This window comes from Alosa sapidissima, chromosome 24, assembly GCF_018492685.1.
Source record: "Alosa sapidissima isolate fAloSap1 chromosome 24, fAloSap1.pri, whole genome shotgun sequence".
In the NCBI taxonomy this organism is placed as follows: domain Eukaryota; kingdom Metazoa; phylum Chordata; class Actinopteri; order Clupeiformes; family Clupeidae; genus Alosa; species Alosa sapidissima.
This window is the reverse complement of record NC_055980.1, coordinates 10,910,970-10,936,219: the sequence shown is the minus strand read 5'-3', so window position 1 is coordinate 10,936,219 and position 25,250 is coordinate 10,910,970. Positions and strand designations below refer to the sequence as shown.

Sequence of the window (25,250 nt, the reverse complement as noted above, 5' to 3'; positions counted from 1 at the left end):
GTTGAGTTGTCAGTGGGATGAACGGAGTTGTGGAGCCCAGTCAAAGTCACGCCTGCAGCCTGCGGAAGTTTAAGCGGGGAGCGCTTTCTCCCCAGAGGGAACTTGCCATCTCAGAAATACGCATTTGGATAAGAGGACCTGGCTTTGTCCACGCTAAGAAGGCATACAACTAAGAGCGACGTTTGAAGTGGTATGTTGTATTTCTTCTCTTCAGCAAGAAGTACATCATAGGCTAATCTGCTCTATTAGTTGGTACACAGCGTTCAGTTGCTGCCAATAGTCCGTGAGGTTTATCAGCCCAGAGGCAAGAACACCGGTGTCATTTAGCTTATGGACAAGTGAAATGTTGTCATATGTCGTCATGTAGGAAGCTCGGTCCAAAACATTTCAACAAAGGGGAAATGGAAGCATGTTAAATTGCCTGAATAGCCTACTGAATTGACAAATATGTTAAGCTATTTACTCACAGATACGGGAGGTCCTTTGGGATTGTGCGTATTGCTGTCCAAGTTCTAATGGTTCAGTGTTTACCCTACCTGTCGTTGGGAGATCTTACATTTACGAGCGTGAAACGGCACAAAATTGCCAGTTTAAAACGTCTAACTCAAACACCTCGTCAGGGTCACAACCTTATGACCCGCCCTTAGCCTACCTTACGAAGTCCGCTGCACGTGAGGATTTTTGAATATGCTTAAAATAAAGCCCCGTGTGCGTGCATCTAGAGGGTCCCAAACAGTAGGCCTATGAAAACACGACATATAGTTAGCACGCAAACATCTCGACTCCTACATTTAGTGTGCGAGATAAGCGTGCGCACATTTGAGCGTCGTCTTCTGGCTTGTTTTGGATAAGGTATGCACCCTACTGTAAAGATAAAAAGGCGTTTATGTTCCCTACTCCATGTTGGTGATGGGTAGACCCCAGAAGGTCCAGAGGGATGCGTGCATTGTGTTATGAAGTCTTATGTTAGACCCAGTAGTGGACATGTAATATGCATCCCTTCACGCTTAAGGTTTTTTTTTTTTTTTTTTTTTTTTTTTGGATAAGTGTGTCTGGGATCCCATTACAGACCTGAGATATTCATGGTTAATGTCTTCAAAAGCAAAACAAATAAACCATTAGAAAAATGAACTGTTTACTATTCAAAATGAGTGTAGAGCAGGGGCTTTGTGTGGAGAGAATTTGTTGCCATTAAATGCTGCCGGTTAGTGATTACTGCACTTGTGTGAAGTGCTTCCAAGGGTTTTCCTTTCTAATTATGTCATGCTTAGACAGCTTCTGACTTGTTACCATTTCAAACCAGAAGGCAGGCGCAGGTACGATTTATCTCCGCAGAGAAATGGAAGGACCAGCGCCATAAAACATAACTGTCAAGTCACATAGTAAACAGATCCCGTTGGAAACTTGGGCATTCCTACCTCACCACTACTTGCCTATTCCATACTTATTGCGGATGCAGTAGTTTTTTCGACCTGCCCTCTGAACTGCTGTAGTAAGACAGGGAGCAGATCGTTGTCTGTGTGCACATGGGAATGCTGTGTGTTCAGTCTCCAAACTTGCATCCTCTGTCAACCACTCACTTTGTTGTGGCAGAGGCCAGAGAACAAGTATACGCAGGTCAGCATCACACACACACACACACACACACTCACATCTGCTGATAACACTGCTGCACTGCCACTGAGCAGAAGGCTCTTCCACTGCAGGTAATCACGTCAGTGTTTTGGCAGATGAAAAGGTTTCAGAAGAATATTAAGAAATAACTGTAGGGAACAGCATTTTAATTATTTTATTTAGTATATATAAGCTTTTACATGTTGCTCATGTACATTTTACATTAAACGAAAGCTCACCCATTTCTGAGAGCTAATTTCTGGACAGTTGCTATTCAGAGCCAGCGAATAACAAAATTCTCAGTCGGCTGTTGAGATATAGGCCCCACTCTTGTGAGTTCTGTTTATACAGAGAATTGAAACTTGAGTGACTTGTATATAATTAAGATATTAGAATTATTGGCTTCTGTTTCCTTGACTAAACATGTGGCATAGTCTGTCTAAATATACACACATCATCTAGTTGAAATAAATTACATTGCTAAAATAGGCCTATTTGTGGTATTCTGTGAGAAGATACGCCTGTCTTCAATTGATATGTGTTAGCGTAGTTTATAAAGGAGCAGAGACCAAACAAATGAGTTGAAAAAGTTGAATGAAAGAAAATGAAGATGGTGGGCATAAAGGAATGACAGAGATAAAGAGAGAAGGATATGAGAGAGGGAGATCATAGAGAAATGGGAGTAAATCACTTTGGTAGATAAAATGCTCTCTATAATGGAAGTTCTGCTCTTTCTCTCTGTGTCTCTTTGTCTGTCTTTCCCTCCTCCTTGCTTTCTCTCTCTTCTCTCTTTCCTTCCCGAACGCTCCGCTGGTCACATAGAGAGAGGCAGGGTAAGCAGTGATGGTTATCGTTAGATGATTGTGAGGCTGCTTGTTCACAGAGCCAGCCCTGGGCCAAGACCTCAGATGCCTATCACACGCAAAGACCCTGCTCTTGAGAAGGGAAAATAAGTATTTCAGCGCAATGAGACATTGCCAAATTCCATTCGTCCTCACCATGTCAGGTGAAGACACATTCTCGGCATGGAATCTTAATGGGTCCCTCTCAGTGTCCTCCTCTGGTCTGTCCCAAATCGTTTAAACTCTAAGGTACTAAAGTGACGTGGTGATCACTTTTTTGTTTTTAGTGTCTGTCCTCTTTATCAGGAATGTTGGTTTGTTTATCCACAATATTCCTCCTATGTTTTCACAATGTGATAGTTGATGGGAATATGCAGGAGTTGTGGGTGGGTCGGATCAAAGCGAGACCCAGCAACGGTTCATGGTTCACTGTCACCTCCGTAACCACTTCATAAATCCCACCACACCTGCCTGGCCCACTGTTTCCCACCAGCTGGGATTTGGCCAATCAGATATCATGGCCCAGCCATAACACACAGACACATGCACACATGCATGCAGAAGTACATGCTTTGATCTCTTTGTCAAACTTTTACATTCTCAAAAATATCAAAAGAAGGTGAGATACAAACTGGACGCGATCTTTGGGCACAAGAGCCCCCCCCCCCCCCCTCTCTCTGAGTGAGTGTGTGCTTACTATGAAATCATATAATCCTGACCCAAATCCCTCTTGAAGACCGGATGATTCTGGAAGCTTTTAGGTGATTGATGTGAACACATAGAGGAATTCCTCTGGGTTAATGTGTAACACCCAGATGAAGAAATGACAGTGATTAAGGTGCAGTGAGGTGACCATATCCCAGCCATGTGTTTGTTCAGCCATGGTTCAGTAGCTGGCCACTGACCAGAGATGGAAGGCACTTAAATTGAAACCATTGACTGTGAGTTGGAATGTGGTCTGAAGCCATGCTTCTGGATTATAACACATGGAGGGATCTGTCCTATAGTTTAATGTCCAAAATGCTACCCTTGAAGGCATGACCTTTGGTTTTTCTGAGCAGGTAAGGAGTTGGTTTGGAGTTCTTGAGGTGGACAGACCATATCAGTGATCCGAAATATAGAGTTCCTATGTCAATTCAAATGGTCCCTTTCTCTTTTGAGTCACTTTATGTGGTTGACCTATTCAACACAACTATAAAATGGATCTTTATGTTTCTACACCACATGCTCTATTGAATGCGAAACGGTTCTATTTTGGACCCATTTGGTAACACTCATGGCTAATGCCTCATATCATCACCTAGTTGATGCTTCATCTGAAGCCCCCTTGACCATGGGGATTTGACCCCTAACCACCAAAGCCATCCGTCAGATGTCCAGCATCATGATTTAACCCTGTCTAAAATAGCCTGGCGTCAGCCTACCCTTAATTCTCTTCAAAAAATAGCCCCCACTTCAATGACCACTTCTTTTTTTGCTAATGCTCAGCTGACAAGTACGTTGTTGGACACGCTGTAATTCAGGGGACCGTCCCTCCCTCGCACTCCATCCTTTCTTCTGCTGAATGGAGGAGGAATGCAGCCCTTATTCTGCACAAGGTTTCGCCCACCGCAGCTGTTCTCCTCCCTCAAGAATGCGCTAGTCTGGTTAGCGCTCTGTCAAAGGGTTCGACCGACATGTTAGTCACTGTTCTCACACTTAAGGCTCAAACAAAAAAAAAAAAAATGGCGGTCACCATTTTCACCGTCTCTCAACGCTTTCAGCATAATGAGTCTTTTTGTCTCCTTATTTCAGGTCTCCAATGATGGACTGCACAAGCCAGCTTTACCTCTTCTTGTTGTTCCTCCTATTCCAAGGTACGCATAAAGAGATAAAGATAGGCCTACTGATAGCATGCAAGTCTGCTGATGATGCCATATACATTTTGAGGTGCTTGTTGGCGAGTTGGCAAAAGCTACTAACAGTACTAACACAGCTGTCATAATTCCTCAGTTAGATACAGTACTCTCAATTTGAGCCTTTCTTATATCTTGTGTGTATTTGCATGACCAGTCAGAATTGAACAGTAAGTGCATCCAGGTTTCTCTTGCTGTGTAACTGGAAACTCACACATGCCTGACACATGACCTTGATGAGGGTAATGGTTTGAGTTAAAAGGCTGAGTACACAAGGCGAAGCAAACTGACAGCCCTAATAGCCTTGGGTCAAAGTTGAAGTCAAGGTGAACATTAAGGTTGCTGTTAAGGTCTCTGGGAAACATTGAGGAGCCATCAGGCCCAGCCCAGTGAGCCTGCAGTCTGGCTTGTGAGGCGTGTAGGATACATAAGATAGCTGAAAGCTGAAAAGAGAGCACTATAAAATGAGTGACACAAAAGACGCCACATAGACTTCTATTTGTTATTCTGGATATATCACCTTGAATTAAAGGTTTTGATTCGGTGACTTCCTATATGCCCCGGCCTGCATTCGAGATGCGATGTTGCTGAGTGATTTCCTTCCGCTAGAAAACGCTACGTTCCACATGCAAGAATGTAAGACCTGATGTTTTTACTGCCTTACCACAACAGTTCACTTACAGTATATCTGGACTATTTGCCCTTAAGGAGCCGAAACTTTACCACCATTTTCTGGTCTTTTTTTCCTTTGTAATGAGAGCTTTAGTGACGTCCAGAAGTATTTACAGTCCACCAGGGCTGAACATCAGTTTCAAACTTGCCCTTGAAGGCTGCACACACATTTCCCCACGTGGTGCTAATTTAAAAAAAAAAAAAAAAAGCTTTTGAATTGTTTTACCACAGGAATGAGCACATGCCATTGCTTCAGGCCCTGCAGTGTCCATACATGACAGTACTCCCGTTGTAGAATTTGATAAACTTTTGGGGAAAGACCGTTTCTTATGTTTTTTTGACAGATAAGAACCTGGGGGCCCATCTCAGATGCTGCAAGTGGGTGGATGTTTATGTGTGGGAGAGGTAGAGTTGGGTGGGGGTTTGAGAGGTTGGTTGAACTGCAGTGTGGTGGATCACTGTAAATCTGCACTGCGGAGGTGCTCTGAGGAGGGTTAGGGGGCCAGACTCCCCTTAAAGTTTGCTAAATCTTCGGGGGAGCTTGATAAGGAAAACCTCCTGTCTCTGCTGTGGTAGGTGTCTTTAATGTGATGGGCTTTAGGGGGCCTAGGCCTGAGAACTGGTTCTTAGCACTGTCTCAGAGGATTTGAGAGTGATCCCTCCAAGAATCCCAAACAGTCCGACGTCATAGAGTGTGCGTGGAGAGACACGTGCAGAGGCCTAGCATCATGCTCTGGATGGTTGTTTTGACCTTTGACCTTTGACCTTTGATGGTGTCAGGTCAAAAGATGCCACCTGATCTGACCTCTCATTCTGTCACTTTGTTCAACATATTTATTTTATGGCGTCTATCTAAGCACCCTTCAGATATATAATACATGCTAAAGCACATAAATGCAGTCAATTGACTACACATTATTTGATTTGTGGCTGCATGTTGTCTGATTAATTTGTGTGCCCAATGTGTTTGTGTTTCTGCTACTGTAACACAAATTCCCTCTTGTGGGATTAAATAAAGTTGATCTCATCTTATCTCATTTGACTGTTTTAACATTTACTTGCACTGTTACCTGCAACTTGACAAATGGAGCATTTATTAAAAGTTTGCTGTTTGCACAGAATGGCTGTTTCCTCATTCCCTGTCTGTAGTATTAAACATTTCCACATTTAAACATTGCCTGTTAGCTGAAGTTCTGAAGCTCTGTGTAAATCCTGAGCTTTATTGTTGTCCTGTCCAATCACTCAGCAGGGTCTCCTGGGGCTTCTAGAATGTTCTGTGGAGGTGTGACATCCTCAGCTGTCACTGTAGGTCATGTGAGAAGGTGTCAGGATCGTCATAAAACAGTGACCTACCTGTGGTTTACTGGGAGGATGATGAGAGGGCAGGTTGTGTTGGAAGGCAAGGTGTTTGTTTTACAGAATATTTAAAACCAACTACATAGGAAGTCATCATTTTCACAGAAAATGTACAGAGATGTGTGCGCAGGGTGCGATTTGTAGGGGGGGATGGTGAGGACCCCCCCCCCCCCCCCCCCCCGGTTTTCCTATCCCTACCTCTGCTATATTATTTTTATCGTCGGGGGGGACAACATTTATCCCCCTCTGCCCCTCATATTGATTAATGCTACTTCATATAAGTAAAGCGCTGCAACGTGAGAACAGTTAGGCTAGCCTACATAATAATCTGACATTAGAAACGCACCGTCACCGTCAGCACTCATGCTACTGACACAGTGGTTGCGTGATAACTTAATTTGGCCTTGATCGTGCAGGACATTTCAGAATGTCAAGTGTGTAATCCATCATAAATGGATAGGTTCAATGGAAAAGTTAGCTGGACAAATGAAAGAAAACGAGAAGGATTCAGTGAAGCATAATAATGTTTTAGAACCTTCAAAATTAGAAAACTGATGCGACTGAGATGGAGGACAACTGCACGTAGAGTAGAACGTAGGCCTATTGTCCGAAGGAACTTACATTAAATGAGGAGATATTAGCTGAATGTCACAAAAAGTGTTACAGAAATTGCTTGGCATCGCTTATTCAATGGCTCTCTACCGAAACACCTGTAGTTTGCGGAGGACGAACGAGAAAGCACTCGTTTGATAAATCAGCCAGTAGTAGACAAATAACTTTTAGAAATAACCTGTACTGCAAAAACGAATGTTGGTGGGTATTTAAACTATCTAGCGGGTGTTTTAACAGCTGCAAGAAATAGAAGCTTAATGGTCTTTATGTTCTGGTTCGTAAATTATTTTCATAAAACTTCAAGTTGCCCTATAACTTTACTCTCCAAACTCTTCACTGCACTGTAGGCAATTAACTGACAGTATGATAGGCTATTTATTTTCTGTAGGCTACAATAAACACATTTATTTTTTCAACTTTTGCAATATTACGCACTTGGCTACTGAACGCAAATCAGCAGGAGAGAGAATGCACGTAGCCTACGCAGCGTGTAGCGCAATGTGTAGGCTATTTGGTTACCAACTAACACTGTTAGCCAATAACTTAAGACTTCAGTGCCATCATATACAACGTTTTTTTACACAACAAATACAGAAAGGATGGAGGCAGCAAAAGTAGAGAAGTCATTTCAGATGGGGCAAGAACAAGGTGAATTTGTATGCTTGTCAAAACGTAGTCCTACCCTGCATTAGAGGAGCTGATCATCATACCAAGCACACTCGCTGTTTAAAGTCATACACCACGGTAAACTAAAACTACAAACGTATTCAAAATCATCCCCCCCTCTGGTTTTTACACAAATCGCACCCTGTGTGTGCGTGTGTTTGTGTGTGTGAGTGTAGGAGGCAGGGTAGGTCAGTAGAAGTTTCAGTTGCTGTATCATTGGTTACTCTTACTGTATTTGCCACCTCAGAGGCAAGAGGAAATCTAAGCTCAGAAAGAGAGACATACATATCCCATGGCTGGGGGAACAGAAGAAGAGTAAGAGAGTTTGGTATTCCACTGTTACTGTCAGCTTCAGGCATACCACTTGACCTCTTGTGATATGTCCCTGCATTTATAATATAGCAAGTTTATAAGTTTGAGTTTTCTCAATAGTGTCTGCTGAGCTTCAGACAGTTTGTAAATGTACTCTGTACAAGGTGCTGTTGTGTTATAATCTACAGGCTGAAAGAGCTCTCCAGCTTTGTTAAACTGAAGTGTTTTACCCCAAGAATCCAATCAACTGGGCTGCTGTCTCAGCAGACCATGTCGAGAACCCCTCCATAATTAAACCCAGTGATTGACAGCTCTCCCCAGCCAAAGCCCTCCATCCATTCACGCGGCCACCTCCGCACTGAATCACCATGGCAGACACACAGTGGCCCAGCAGGGTTAGCTTTCAGCTAGCCGGTTAGCGTCCGGCCCGTGGTGAGGCTGATTTATAACCTGCGTAAGTCTGTCACCCCGGGAAGCCTCTTAGAGGCCACCCTCTCTCTGTCACCCCTCCTTGACCTTCTGGAAGTTTCTGTGGCTTGACCAGATCTCCATGGAGAACGGTCTGTGCTGCACTAAATGTGTGTGTGTCAATATAGATGGCAGGTTGTCTCAAAAGAATCTACAGTCTGCAACATCAACTCCACATACACAAACGCTATGTGTACACACACACATGCACAAGTACCCTAACACACACAATGCACAATCACACATACTGTAGTCATGCATTTGGATTTGCACACACACACACACACAGGCATGTACACACAGGCAACACACACAAAGGCAAACCCCTTTTAATGGGAGCTGTGGTCATTGACTAATTTTGCTGAATGGGTCATGGCAGTCCACTCTGCGTGTCCCCCCCTCTTTAGGTCCACTATGCGCTTGTGCCATCCCCACCCCCTCTCCTCTCCTCCCCTCCCCTCGCCCTGTCCAGCTCCTGAACTGCTCAATCAGCCATTGTGCCTCAGCGGCTAGAGTGCTCACTCAAGCGCTCACACGGACCCCTTTGAGGATGGCGCGATGGCAACCAGGCTTTTTTGCTTGTCGTTTGTTGTTGTTCTCTGACTCTGTCACTCATTCTCTCGCACGTTCTCTCTCATACTCTCACCCCCCCCCCCTCTCTCTCTCACTCCTCTCTCTCTCACATACACAGGTTTTGATATGGGCTGGTTTTATTGCTACTTGGTTTCCTCTTGACTGTTTCCTAAAGTCTCTTTCTCTCTCCCTCTCTCTCTCTCTCTCTCTCTCTCTCTTTCTCTCTGTCCTCTCAGCTCCATCTCTTTTCTCTCCATTCTCTTTTAGTGTTGCTCTCTCTCTTTCTCTCATGCTCTCACTCTCACCCTCTCACTCTCTCTCTCTGTCAGCTCTTCAGTGTTGCTCTCCCTCTTCCTCTCTCATGCTCTCTCTCTCTGTCAGTTCTATCTCTTTTCTCTCCATTCTCTTTCAGTGTTGCTCTCTCTCTTTCTCTCCTCCCTGCACCCCATCTCTGTGTTCAGGGGGCGTCATTGGAATGCTGCTGCCCCCCTAAATTATCTCTTTTTAAATGGTGCTTAACGCCACCCGTTTGACACATGGGCACATGCACACACACACACATTACCAGAGAGAAGGGTCCACTCAGTTAGTAACAATGCACAAATGAGGGGCTGTCAGGCCATGAGCGTTTCATTGAGTCAGTAAAACCAGACCAGAATCAGCTGTTCACCTTCCACCTGCAAAATCATTACACGTGTGGCCAAAGTGTGTTTGTGTGTACGTGTGTGTGTGTGTGTGTGTACGTGTGTGTATGTGTGTGTGTGTGCTCACGTTTGCATAAATGGGTTTGAATGCCAGTGAACATAGGTTTAACTGACATTGGGTAAATTCTCTGTCTCTATGAACAGTGACTTGTTTATTTCACTTATATTGTCTGCAGCCATTCACAGTGACTCTCCTGTAGAAATTACTTATTTGGATTTAACTCCCCTGGCCACATTGTGAGAAAAGGCATACAATTAGGTAAAAGGTGGCCTGAAAACTCAATTAATTGATAACTCATTCTCTCTCTCTCTCTCTCTCTCTCTCTCTCTCTCTCTCTCTCTCTCTCTCTCTCTCTTTCTCTCTCTTTCTGTTATTCTTTTCCACCAGTGCGTGCCATTATCTCAGTGCAGGAGATCCAGACGGACCATGAGACCATCATGAAGATCAATGCTGCAGGAGAGAGTGAGTGTCAGAGGGGACACAGTCTCATTGGAGCAGCCTGCTGTCTCCTGCAGAACACCTGGGAATGGACTTACAATAGCATACTTGTGCTTTAGCATACTAAAGTAGTATTAGTTGTAGTCCGGCATACTACAGTATGTTACACATCCAGTCAGTCAATATAGGCAATATAGCAAATACTGGAGTGAATGAGCATGTACTGTAGCTGTATCATGGTGTTTGTATATGGGAATGGGTGCGTACGTGCGTGCGTGCGTGCATGTGTGAATGCGTGTAGTCTAGCTTTAATAACCTTGTTTATGACCCAACGGGTTCCAACATGACAGCTACATGGATAATAATTTACTCATCTGCTCATCTGACGAGCGCCAACACGCCATACATGTGTGTGTGTGTGTGTGTGTGTGTGTGTGTGTGTGTGTGTGTGTGTGTGTGTGTGTGTGTGTGTGTGTGTGTGTGTGTGTTTGTGTGTGTGTGTGTGCATCTATTTGGTTGAGCAGAGTAAGCTTGGACTTGCAGGAAAGTCAATGTCAGACTTAATCTTTGCTGTGAATAATGTGTGGGTGGTTTGGGGTTTGTTGTAAGAGATACATGCACAGCATTGTTGTCATTTTTGTGGTGAAGAATATATTGAATATGAGCTAACAAATGGTGTGTGTGTGTGTGTGTGTGTGTGTGTGTGTGTGTGTGTGTGTGTGTGTGTGTGTGTGTGTGTGAATATACTGATGCCCTGTTTGGGGGCATACACCTCCCAGCTATAATTAGTGCTTCACATATAAGTATCATCTTTGCATTTTAGCTTTCTGTACCAAATTCATACCATATATAGTAAACAAAAAAATTAAGCTTATCTATTGTTTTCAGTTTTGTTCTATAATGTAATAGCAATCGGGAGTAGCTGTGTAAACTTTTACACGGGTAGTGAATATGTATATGTATACAGTATATTGTTTTTATTTTCATATATACATTTGTGTGTGTTCATGTGTGTGTTTGCAGTGATGCAGTGTTCGGCGCGTATGGATGTGCTGTTCCTGATGGATGGCTCGTACAGCGTGGGGAAAGGCAGCTTTGAGAGGTGCAAACACTACGCCATCAAGCTGAGCCAGGCCCTGGATATCGCTGCAGATAAGGTAGGGCAGCTGAGGGACAAATCTACTGTAGCATGGAGATCACAGCCATGCACGTGTGTTTGCTTTTTGTAGTAAAGAAAAATTATGATAAAAGATGATGACCAAAACTAAAATAGAGAATAGACATCTCTCTCTCTGAAATCAGTGTGCAACTTATTAGTCTCTCTCTCTCACACACACACACACAACTCTCTCGCTCGCTCTCTCTCAAAAAAAACACATACACAGAGAAATACAACTTTCCAATATGTCAGCTTTATTTAAGCAATAATCCTCATCATCATGTTTCATGAATACCAATAGATTCCATGCTGTTATGAACTGCTGTGCCAGCACTCAGTTGAGTGTGTGTGTGTGTGTGTGTGTGTGTGTGTGTGTGTGTGTGTGTGTGTGTGTGTGTGTGTGTGTGTGTGTGTGTGTGTGTGTTTGTCAGGTAAGAGTGGGAGTTATTCAGTTTGGCTCTACGGCACGACTAGAGATCCCTCTGGATGCGTACACCACCAAAGAAGAGCTCAAGAAACACTTAAAGAAAATCACATACAGGTAATCAACTTCAGTTTGTTTGTTATTGTGTGTGTGTGTGTGTGTGTGTTTGTGTTTGTGTGTGTGTGTATGTGTATAATTTACACCCAAGGCCAGGACATACCAGTACTGCTCTGAACAGCTGTGAAATCAACATTTCATCGCTGCTCTTAAAAACATAAGCAGTTGTCACTCCTATAGACCAACTGTTCCACTGATCGTTGACAAATCGTTGTGGTGTGTGTGTGTATGTGTGTGTGTGTGTGCGATGAAGAAATCTTTGTGCTGTGTGTGTGTATGTGTCTCTGTGTGTGTTGCAAAACTCTTTGTGCAGTGTGTGTGTGTGTGTATGTGTGTCTTCCAACTAGTGCTCCTATAGTTCTCATGCATCCCATTCAAATCTCAGAGAAGTGCAGTGAATGTAAAGGAAAGCACTGGGTCCAGCAGGCTGGAAGAGAGGGATTGTAGGATTATGGAGGACTGAAGCAGTTCAGTGAGTAAGGGACATGAACCAGAGAGCACAGAGAATCAGCCCATGTTTAGTTCATAACAGAATGAGATGGCCACTGAGTTCTGACTTAGCCATATTCATTACAGCATTAGAGCCTAATCCTGATCAAGTATAACAGTGCAGTGATCTGAAATGATATGATGGAGAAGGAGGGATACAGAGAGAGAGAGAGAGAGAGCACAAGAAAACTGATATAATATGATATGAGAGGGAGGGGGAGAGAGAGAAGGATAGAGTTAAGGAGAGAGAGAGAGTCATGCTCTGTGTGAGGTTAGCTGAGGATTGTGAGGCCTAGACTGGAATGAAATTAATAAGAGATTAGTGGAGTCAGCACACACACACACACACACACACACACACACACACACACACACACACACACACACACACACACACACACATGCGCGCAGAGACAAGCACATATACACACACAGGCACACACCCACACCCACCTACACACACACACACACACACACACACACACACACGCACAAACACACACACACACACACACACACACACACATGCGTGCAGAGACAAGCATATATACACACACAGGCACACACCCACCTACACAAACACTCTCACACACACACACACACACACACACACACACACACACACACACACACACACACACACAGCTTTTAAATAGCCTGCTGTAACAGAAGCTGTTGTTGCCCTTTGTTGTTGCTCTCCCACTGGGATTTCAAAGAGCCTGGATTCCCAGACAGCAGATGACCTTTTACACTCACCCTTGTGACATCAGCGTGTAAAACACACACACACACACACACACACACACACACACACACACACACACACACACACACACACACACACACACACACACAGACAGAGACAGACACACTCACACACACATCTAGTTCACAAATCAGACTACCTTGTTCCCTATGCATGAGATAGCTGTAATGCTGTTCATGTCCTCCCCCTCACGTCTCTATCTTGGTCTCTCTTTCTCTTTTTCCATATGGAAGTATTATGTCGGAGGCTTCTTGTATTTGTTTGATATGTGATGTGACCTCTCTGCCTTTCTCACATCTCCATGTATTTTATACTGGACATTACTGATACTGGTTTAAGCTTGTTTAGGTTTAGGATTGTTTACATTTAGAATTGTTTGCATTTAGGATTGTGTCTTTTCATCTCGTATGAAAGACTAGTTTTCTCTCTGTCCATCTTTTCTCTGTAGGGGAGGCAGCACCCAGACAGGCCTGGCTCTGAAGTACGTCCTGCGTAAGGGCTTCCCGTCCAGTGGCAACAGCACGGTCCCCCGCATCCTCATCCTCCTGTCGGACGGGCGCTCCCAGGGGGCCGTGCAGCTCGCTGCCACCGAGCTCAAGCAGACCGGCGTCACCCTGTTCGCCGTGGGCCTGCGTTACCCACGGTAACAAACTCATCTTATCTCTTAAAGTATCTCTTGGAACATTTCATGTTTATTTATCAAGCTACTGTCTGCTGTACTCTCTGGTGTATTTGTATGTGTTATGTACCAGGGTCGTCAAGTTCAGTGCATACCTGTGACAGGTGTTGTTTGCAACTGTTTTGGTTCAAAGCTCTGCATATTGGTCACCACACCACTGTGGTTGAGGTGATTGTAGCTGGCCGTGAATATGTGTGTGTCTACAGGTGTCACAAGTAGCCTTGGACCGAGTGGAGTACATAAAAAACAACCGAGCTGCTTTGCATAGTAGACAAGTGTGTTTTGCATAGTGTGTGTGTGTGTGTGTGTGTGTGCATGCATGTGTGTGTGTGTGTATGTGTGCATGCGTGTGTGTGCAGTGTTTTCACATATTTCCCACTCCCTGATTTGAGCTTGGCTGATTGCAGGCTGTCCTGTACACCAGTGACAGATACATGGAGGCGTTAAAGGGGGGAGGGGGAGGTGGAGGTAGAGAGGGGGGCGCAGGTGTGCTAGGGCCTTTAGGGTCTCAATCAGTAGGCCTGTCTGTCTGCCTGCAGCAGAGGGGTTGGGGGGGGGGGGGGAGTGGACACAGGTGGACAAGTGCGATGGACTGGGAAGAAGTCGCCGCTGACAGGGGTAGCCCTGCGGAGACAGATGGACCGGCTAGAAAGTTGGCGGCGAGGCTGCGGCTCTCAGCGCTGTCTCTGTGAGGGCGCCGTGATGGATCGGCCTCTAGGGGGTTGGAGCCGTGCCGGACGCAGGGGCTGGGTGCTCGCAGCAGGTGGACTGTGAATTTGGGGATGTAAGGGATTATTCGCTCTGCATTTCCTGATGGTGCAGGCCATCTGTGTGTGTGTGTGTGTGTGTGTTTGTGTGTGTGTGTGTGTGTGTGTGTGTGTTTGTGTGTGTGTGTGTGTGTCTGTCTGTCAGTGTTTGGATGCCTGCACATTTCTACACATCTGTTAACATCCATCTGAGTGAAATCTGTCTGTGTTTGGGTGTGCATACGTTCTATCGGAAATAATTGCTGTGTGCGAGCATGTGTGTGCGCCTGTGTCCATGCGTGTGTGTGTGTGTGTGTGTGTGTGCAACATCTGTTTGCAAGCATCTGTTTGGATGTCACCACGGTTGTCCGTTTATGTAGGTCAAGCACGTGCACCACCAACCCATGGGAACGTATATCTGTGCGATTAGGTCTGTGAATGAATGAATGATTTAGGACTGCTGAGTTGTATATGCTCTTGGCGAGTGCCGTGGCTGGAAGACGTCCACAACTCCGGTCATACAGGATTAGCTTGGATCAACCTCCACCACTATTGCATCATGGGAACCCACAGCGCTCCTAAGCTCCTCACAGAGCCCTCAACCTTCCTTACTTCCTCGTAATTCTTCGGTGGAGACATAAAACCGGGCATTTTATGGTAACGGTAATGATCTGCTGGCTGGTACTGTGGAAGAGTGATGGCTACATTAGTGTCCTCCCCACCTCCTAACCATCTGCTCTTCCCTCTGTACGATCCCTCCACTGGAGGAGTGCACTCTCACACTGCCATCCTGTTGAACGGATTGCCCCTTGTGCTTCTCTCTCTCTCTCTCTCTCTCTCTTTTCACTGTAAGAATGCACTCTCACACTCACACTGTCGTCCTCTTAACCTGATTGCCCTTTGAGCTTCACCCCTCTGCCTCGCTCTCTTTCTCTCTCTCTCTCTCTCTCTCTCGCTCTCTCTTTTCACTGTAAGCGTTCTGCTAAACTGATTGCTCCTTGTGCCTCCCTCTTTCTCTCTCTCTCTCTCTCTCTTTCTGTCTCTCTGTCAGTCCAGTTAATGGTCATTCCATTTTGTACCGGATGATGAAGTCCTTGTCTTGAGAGACTTGCGAGGGCTGAGTTCTGTGTAGTTGCTGACCATGACCTGCCTTGTGATTGAAGGCATGCTGGTACTCAGCCATCCTGTGCCCTGCGGATGGTCATTTTTGACACTGACTCGGGAGTTTTGTTTGAGGGAAGTCCCAATGAGAGTGTTGACAGTGTGACTTCCTGCTTTGAAATGAGCTGTGTGACATGAGGTTCTGCCTCAGTGCAGTTTCAGCATTCATGGAATTTCATTCACCCTTCCTCCCTTCTTCTCTTCCTCCCTTCTTCTCTTGTTCTTTTTCTCTTACTCCCTCTTTTCCTCTTGTTCTCCACCTCTTCCTCCCTCTCTCATGTTTTCCTTCCTTTGCCTTTCAACCTTTTACTCTTATCTCTCTTGTCTTTAACCTCTCTCTCTCTCTCTCTCTCTGTTTCTCTCTGTTCTTCTCTCTCCTCTCTCTCAGCTGGGATGAACTGCACGAGTTGGCCAGCACGCCCACCGAGAGCCATGTGTTTTTCGCTGAGCATTTCCATGACGCGGTCAACGGCCTCTACACCTCTCTGACCATGTCTGACATCTGCACTGCTATCCCATCAGGTACTTCACAGCCACCTGCTCACTGCCACAGTAATCACCCAAAGAGCACACAAACACACTGCTTGAAAATCCTACATCATCGCCCCTTAAACTTGAATATAACTTTGTTTACAAGTCATTGGTACTGTATATAATGTCATAGCTGATGATATTGTTATGTATTGGGGCGTGGTGGTGGGGCACAGTCGACCCAGGTTTGATTCCCAACTTCTAAATCTCTGTAAATTGCACCTGATATAAGTGCTAAATACATGACCTTTTCCTTTATACATACAGTATAATATAGCGTCATATAGTCTTATATTATAATATATCATAGCACAGATGAATACCAAGGTCTCGGGTAAAGGAGATAAAGGAGTTTATTCCAGATAACATAGGATTAGATGTAGAAAATGTCTCAGAAACTGTCTGTGTGAATGATGTGAGTTTCACCTCTCCATACTTCCCATACCTCTATCCCTCTGTCTACCTTTCTCTCTTTTCTTCTCCCCATCCCTCCATCTGCCCAGGCTGTTTTATGGAGTCGTATGCCTGTGAGAGGAGGACTCTGGAGATGGTCAAGGAGCTGGTGGGAACCTTCATGTGCTGGAAGGGCTCCAGGGCCTCCACCGCGTATACCTCGATGTGTCCTCATTACAAGCAAGTACACACACACACAAACACACACATGCACACACACATACGGACACGCAAACATGGACACACGCACGCACACCCATGCACACACGCGCACACACACACACACACACACACACATGCAAGCACTGACACACACACATACACACATGGACACGCAAGCACAGGGACACACATACACATACACATAATACACATACATACACACACCCATACTTGGAGCGAGGGCTTGCTAACGTGAGCTCACCTCTTTGTGTGGAGTGATTTGGAGATTGTGGCCCATTGTACGGCCGAGTTTCTCTTCTCTACTGCAGTTTCGTTCCCTCAGGTGTAGCATTAGCATCTCGCTAGCTTTTTCTCTCAGACTGTTAGTTTACTTACTGTACAGTATATACAGTACATGCCCTGTTATTTTCCCCTCAGTGTATGAACATGCTTCCAGGTTTTAAAGGCCTTTAATCAGCTGTAATAGCTACTTTGTTGTTGTAATCACGGCTGTATCCCACACTCATAAAGCCCGTCGTCTGCTTCAGGTGGAGCAAGAAGTACAAAAGGCACGCTACAGTCTGCCATCGAACAATCTGTCAGGGTAAGTAATGTGTGTGTGTGTGTGTGTGTGTGTCTATGTCTGTGTGTGTGTGTGTGTGTGTGTGTGCGTATGAAAAATAAAATCTTCATAATCTGACGCCATGCCTGAAGTATTGTCTGCATCATGCAACAGCTGCAGTGTCTTATGAATACACTTCAGCAGGCATGTCTGTAACTGTAGGCCATATAATCTTGCCTCTATGTGTCTCCCTAACATTCTCTCCCTCTCTCACACACACACTTACTGTAGATCCCTGCGACTCGCAGCCGTGCCAGAATGGCGGGACGTGTGTGTCTGAGGGTCTAGACAAGTACCGCTGTGTGTGTCCTCCAGGCTACGGCAGTGACCCTCACTGCGGTCAGTATGCTGCCACACACACACACACACACACACACACACACACACACACACACACACACACACACACACTTATGCATGTCCCCACGCTTCCCACATCTATGTGTTTGGCCACAGTGATTGAGAGGCGTTAGTCACAGAGGTTTTTGCGGCCAGTGTTTGGAGTTTTATGGACGTTTGTTTTCCCTCGGAGGGATGCTGGTGTGTTTCCCAGCCATCCAGCTGTCTCCCTCTCGTCTGTCCGGTGGAGATCACGCTTGTCAGGCTCCGTCTCGGGACTCGAGTTACAGTTTGGATCAGATTTCGGGCCGGGCCACGGTTGACAGAAGCGCACCTCGACCTGCTCTACCGAACTCCCCCCCTTCCCCCAACCCCTCCAGGCTCTTTTTCTGCAGCTGTTGAAAAGGATGTCTACATTTGTGCCCGTCTCAACTGCAAACCTGATGCACTTGATGCACTTGAATACACAGAAGCATGCAAGCAAAAGACACAAAACCATGTTCAAGATATGAACTCAACAACTTTGTATGGCGTTTGGTCAGTTTATGTGGTTGTTCTCAGCTATAGATGTACTTACAATCAGGTTTCCCAGCGTACAGCATCAGAGAGGACATGGAATGTGTTGTAGACAGCAGTCAGGCTATGTGTCAAAGAGAAAGAGAAAAAGAACCCCGAAAGAATGAAAGAGTGAGAATGAATAAAAGGGATTAAGAGGGAACGAGAGAGAGACAGAGAAAGAGAGAAAGAGAGAGAGAGAGAGAGAGAGAGAGAGAGAGAGAGAGAGAGAGAGAGAGAGTGGTGCAGCAGAGAACAAGCAAGAGACGTAGAGAAAGGGAATGTGAGAACGCTCAGGAACGCTGGACGTAATGTGACCCGGTGCATGTAATGAGTCTCCCGTCTGATGTGCTGATGTGCTGACTCCTGACCCTGACCCCCGACACGTCACTCAGCGAGGAGGGGGGGGGGGCGCATACCACAGTGACATCACTGGCCAGAGGTGATCCCAGGTCAGCACACTCACCTGCAGCGAGGGAAGCGCACCTCCATTCACACACGTCCACAGCACCATACACAATGCACTCGTTTTACAGCAAGAAAGATGGAGAGAAAGAAAGGGAGAAATCGACAGACACAAAACAAATGGCGAGAGAGAGAAAGAAAGAGAGAGAGAGAGAGAGAGAGAGAGAGAGAGAGAGAGAGATGGGCACCCTATTCTTTTTGTACTTGAGAGAGCGATGGCATCATAGCCCCATTCGTGTATGTCCTCAACCCATTTGTTTTTTTCAACAAACCTAGAGAAATCAAGTGAGAGAAACATGGCAAGAGAGAAAGAAAGACAGAGACACAGAGACCCTATGAACTAGAGAGAAAGAGAGTGAGAGAGAGAGAAAGAGAGAGAGAAAGAGAGACCCTACCCTCACTTTCCTCTGAGATAAAGGTAGATAGTGGGGGGGGAGAAAGAGGGGCAGAGAGACCCATTCCTCCTTTTACTTAAGTGAGAGAGAGAAGGTGAGAGAGAGAGAGAGAGAGAGAGAGAGAGAGCATGTGGCTGATGTGTAAATAAACAGCATTGATGGCAGTGCAGACTTGTGTTGAGTTGGAGTTTGCTGATAGGAGTTGTGCAGGTTCGTTTGCTCATCGGAGCAGTGCTAATGTGTTTTCACTCTCAACACCCAGGACTGAGGGATCAACACGCACACACACACACACACACACACACACACACACACACACACACACACACACACACACAAACACAAACACACACAAACAAACAAACAAGCAAGCACAGCCTTCTAACTCAACTTTTCTCATTCTGTTCAACACAAACAAAACAAGTATCTGATTTGAGTCTCCCAGAAACTTTTGGTGCAAAATGAATCTACCACAGAGACCCCACTCTCCAGTCTCCTGCTAACTTTTGTTTCAGTATTTCCTTCAACCAAACCAAACAATTTGAAAAGTTCTAGCCACATCTGAACTTTTACCTCCATCTTAAGCAACATTTGTAGGAGTTGGGTTTGTTGGATGCCTGGAGATTTCATCCATTTTATGTCTTGTTTTTATTTATATTTTTTATTGTTTTATTTTTTTATTAGATTAATGGTAGTGAAAGTGTAAGAAAAATGGGTGTTTTGTAGGAAAAGGATTCTTTGATTGATGCAACATTCAATCTTTATTTCCGTAAAAAGCAGTAACGAACACATACTCCGGGTACAGACAGTGTGGACTGAACCAAGAGCTTCTCAAGTTCTTGTCATATATAGTGTATTGCTTCAAAGTACCTCCTATACTCCTAAATGTAAATTAATTAGGCTTTTAATGCCGACAGGTCTGGCAACTTTTTGTGGTTCAGTATGATAATAATCTCTCCCCCTTGTGTGTGATGAGTCTCAGTGGCCTCCCCCCAAGCCCATTCTACAATTGGTTGGTATCATTTGGACCACAGTTTGCTTCCTGGTCCTGGGCGAGGCCACAGCATGGACCTTTGTTTGCTATGTTGATAAGACGACCATATGAGAGATTATGTGGAATCTCATGTTCTCAGAAAGGGTATACTGTATATTCTTACAAAAGGAAGAATAAAAACGCTGCCATCATCCATAGTGTTAACAAAGCTGCTGTTGGTCTTGGCTTGGAATGGCAGTTCTTGTAGAGCTCAGTGTGTTCTAATTCGGTTCGGTTCTAATTCGGTTCTTGTGGTTTCTCTCACGGTTCTGTCCTCCTCCAGCTCCGGTGCTGAATCTGGACTGTTCGGTGGACGTCCTCTTCCTGGTGGAGGGCTCCACGGAGCTGACCCTGGAGGGGTTCCTGCGCTTCAAGGCCTTCCTCAAGCGCTTCTTCCAGACCACCATGGCCTCTGGCTCCCCTACCAAGGTGGGCCTGGCCCAGTACGGTGACACTGTGCGCATGGAGGCCCGCGTGGGCAAGCACCGAGACCTTGCCGGCCTGCTGACCGTCGTGGAGGCCATGAAGCCTGTGGGCGGCCGACCGCTGACCGGCGCCGCCCTCCAGCACGTCACCATGCACGGCTTCCAGAGCAAGCCGGTGTTCGCCGACGTCTACGACGACTTGCCACGCGTGGTGGTCCTGCTGAGCGCCACCGCCTCTGCCGACGCCGTGGTGGAGCCGGCCAAGTACGCACGCGACCGCGAGGTCTTCCTGATCGCCGTGGGGCCCGACACACTCAAGGCGCAGATGAACAACATCACGGCCAATCCGCAGCGGACGATCACATACCCGACGGCCGACAAGCTGCCGGGCAAGATCCCTGAACTCCGAACCAAGATCTGCAGCGTAGACAACCAAGGTGAGGAAAGAGTCACTCACTAATCAATGTTCATAGATCAGCTGTGAAGTCCTCACCAATCTCTGCGCTCTTGCTGTTTCCACTGTCTCTTTTCCAATTATTTATCTAGATGAAGAGCAATGTTCTCTCTAACCTCTCTGTCATTTTAGAAACCAGATTGACCAGAAGAACTTTTAGCAGCTAACAGTAGTGAACTATCAGTGCCATTTAGCTTTACCTTGGTCATAAAAATGTTATGGTTTGATGTACTCTCTGCATATCTGTGTGAATACTTATATGTATAATTAATCATACATTTTCTGTATATATAATTAATCAACAAAGTAAAAAGTAATATGTATTAGTAATTCCCCTCTCTGTAGTAAGTCATATCACGTATGTTATCATGTAATTTCCTCCTCTCCTCTCCCAGGGTGTTTGGGCCAGGCCGTGGACCTGGTCTTCGTTCTGGATGCCTCAGATGGTGTTGGTCGGGAGAACTTTGTCCACCTGACAGATTTTGTCCGCAGCACCTCAGTCCAGTTTGACATCAATCGTGACGTGGCTCAGGTAGGACTTTCCCTTAATAACACGAACCACTGACATGATCTGTTAGTAGTGCTTTTCTTTCTTTCTTGTTCCCTTCTGCTTTTAACATCATGTAGTGAGAACTAGCCTTTATCTAGATGAGTTCTGAGTTCTGCTCCCACTTGCCACTCTTGAGGGAGCTGTTTCAGCACTTCCAAGCCATTATATTGTAAGTCAAAACAGTGACGCTTATTTACAGTTCATGGAATGTCATTGCCTTTTCATTGCATTTTGAAACAGGGAAGTTGTTTTGGAAGTGACCATCAAAGAGAATTGAGCCTGTACTAATAATATTATTATTGTTATAATAAGATATTATCTTAATGAGAGTATCATACATTAAAGCTCTCTTATTCTTTGACTGAAAGTTCTTTGACTACTCTTTCAGAAATATAACTACTGACCCTAGACAAGTAATTACAATGGTCAGTTAGTAATGCATGGCATGTCTTCTCATTTTACATCTTCAAGTGCCTTCAAAATCTTTTTCATCAGCACAAAATACTTGAAAATTAAGTTATATTCTAGTCTAACACTCTTTATAGATATAGTTTTTGTATGGCTTAGGCAGTATAAAATTTGATAGATGTGTAAAAAAATTGAGGCCAGACAGCTTAGGAAAAGCCTTTATTTCTTTCGCATTGGTCTTCGTGTTTAAACCAAATGCTAAAGAGAGACAATGAAGAAGAGGTTTATTATTAACTAAGGTAGGATTAGACAACATTGTTAATTCTATCCACCATCCTCTATTAACCTCTCTTTGTTGATAAAACAGAAGAAAGACAATTGAGAAATTAATTGAGTTAGCCACTTAATTAACCCTTGTTAATTGGTCTGGGAGACAATTGTGGAAAGGGATTATAATTATTATCTTGTACGAAAACCCATTTATTTCCACTGCCCAGCCTTTTGTGGTCACTGGTTGTAGTGAGTTCCGCAGGGACAAAACAAAGTGAGTATCATGGTGGCAACAGAGAAACATGGTTTATGGGATAAGTAAATCCCAATGTATAGCAGAACAGAATACTTTCTGTGTCATACATAATCAAATTGTGTCATAAATAATCACAATATCATATTGTGGCCCAAATATTGTGATAATATTATATTGTTGCCTCATCCTGAGTGTAAGTTCCAAAAGTACTACTGCAATAGAAAATGCATGATCAATAAAGGTTAACAGAGCCTATTCTCTGACAACAGTAGAGAAAGAGGCAACAGAAAGGGCATTATCAGCATAGAAAAACACAGTGCCTTAGCAACAAAAAGATATTATCAGTGTGTCAAATTGCAATTGAATGCCATTGCACTAGCAACCTTAGATGGTGGGTTTGGATAGCGCCTTTTTATATAATAACACTTCAAAACATCTCTCTGCCCTCAGCTTATCAGTGTAGAGAAGGAGGAAACACAAAAACATGATCAGCATAGGTTTAGAGAGAACCATAGCAGGAAAGACATCATTAGTATAGGTCCAGACAACAGAGTGTCATAGCAACAGAGGAGACCTTAACAGTAACGTAACGTAGGAGTGGGCCAACAGGAAAGACGTCATCCTTATTAGTTCAGAGAGTTGCCATAGCAACAGAAAGACCATTAAGACGACAGAAATTTAGGTTATTGTCTTAATTTCCATGCACCACTTCCATGCAACTTCTATCGCTCTTAATTTCAAATTCAATTGCTGTCCTCAGGTGGGGCTGGTGGTGTACGGCCGGCAGCCCGTCACCGTCTTCGAACTGGACGCGCACGACTCCGGCTCGGCCATCCTGCGGGCGGTGAACAGCGCCACCTTCCAAGGCGGCGCGGCCTCCACGGGCTCGGCGCTCCTGCACGTCCTCTCGAACAGCATGACGATCGGCCGCGGCGCCCGGCCTGGGGTCAACAAGGCCGTGGTGGTGCTGACGGACGGCTCAGGCGCCGACGACGCCGCCGTGCCCGCCCGCAAGCTGCGCGACAACGGCGTGGCGGTGTTCGCGGTGGGCGTCGGGGACGCGCAGGCCGACAGCCTGTTGAAGATCACGGGCCGCGTGGAGCACATGGTCACCGCGCCCCTCTACGAGGACCTCAAGTACTTCGAGGACGTGCTGGTGCAGATGGTGTGCGCCGGTGAGGAGAGAGGGAGAGAAGGAGGAGGGGAGGAGAGAGGGAGGGAGAGAGGAGGAGAGGAAGAAAGAGGGAGAGAGGAGGAAAGAGGGAGGGAGAGAGGAAGGGAGGAGGAGAGATGGGGTAGAATATGAAGAGAGGAAGAGAGGATGGGATAGATGGATGAGTGGGGACAGATACATGAAGGGTGGGAAGAAAGGATCACAGTATAGACAAGGAAGATGGATGGAAAGAGAGAGTAGAATGTAAGAGGTACAGGGGAATGTAAGGTAGAAGGCAGCAGGTAGAAGGAGTAGAATTGGGGAACATTAGCTTCCATATCACCACTCATTTATCTAACCCTTTCTCTCTCTCTCTCACTCTCTCTCTTTCTCTCTCATTCCCTCCCCCTCCCTCTTGCCCTTTTTTCTCTCGTACTTTCATTCTCTCTCCCTCGGTCCGTCTCTGTCACAGAGGTGAAGAAGCCGGTGGAGTTGTGTCGGCCGAACCCCTGTATGAACGATGGCGTGTGTGAGCTGCGCCAGAGGGGCTTCCGTTGCGAGTGCCGTGGAGGCTGGGAGGGACCACACTGTGAGACACGTCAGTATCCCCCCCAGCACACACACACTTGCACACACACACACTTGCACACACACACTACACACACACACTACACACACACATACGCACACACACACACACGCACACACACACACACATATACCCCCCCCCCCCTCACACACACTTGTACACACACACACTTGCACACACACACTACACACACACACACACGCGCACACACACACACATATACCCCCCCCCCCCCCCTCACACACACACTTGCACACACACACTACACACACACATACTCACACACACAAACACACACACACACACACACACACACACACACACACACACACACACACACACACACACACACACACACACACGCACACCTTAGGCATATTCCTTTGAAAGCATATAGTAACAAGTGTAAAGTAATAACTCAAACTGAAACTGTGTGTAACCTCAATTATGCCCCGTACCAAATCTCTAACAGCATGCCTGTATGTCTGACACTGAAGACAAAGACACTGAAATGGTGTGTACGTTAGTAGTGCTCTCCTGAGGTATGTTGTGTTTTATTGTGTTGCAGGCAGCAGAACACGGCTAGCTAACCGTGGGGACCAGCCCAAACCAGCGGGCATGAGGCGCAAGGAGAAGAAGAAGAGTCAGAAGGAGCTCAAGCAGCGCTACAAAGAGCTCCGCAGGAGACACGCAGTCAAACACCACTGATGGAACACACACACACTCACACACACACACACACATACACACACACTCATATACACACACACACACATTCACAAACATGCATAGTTCTGCACACACACACACTCATATACACACACACACACACACACACACACACACACACACACACACACACACACACACACTCATATACACACACACACACACAC

General features: G+C 45.6%; 1 protein-coding gene across 1 annotated transcript; it reads left to right on the top strand.

Moving 5' to 3' along the window:
- Positions 1-25: 25 nt before the first annotated feature.
- On the top strand, positions 26-25,133 carry vwa2 (von Willebrand factor A domain containing 2). The gene is made up of 15 exons (XM_042083619.1): positions 26-190; positions 4,251-4,312; positions 10,103-10,177; positions 11,177-11,310; positions 11,744-11,853; positions 13,557-13,751; positions 16,083-16,216; positions 16,729-16,858; positions 17,389-17,444; positions 17,694-17,801; positions 20,533-21,111; positions 21,524-21,660; positions 23,373-23,787; positions 24,238-24,363; positions 24,923-25,133. The coding sequence occupies exons 2-15, from the start codon at positions 4,258-4,260 to the stop codon at positions 25,060-25,062; spliced, it is 2,394 nt and encodes a 797-aa protein (XP_041939553.1). The 5' UTR covers positions 26-190; positions 4,251-4,257; the 3' UTR covers positions 25,063-25,133.
- The last annotated feature ends 117 nt before the right edge of the window (positions 25,134-25,250 follow it).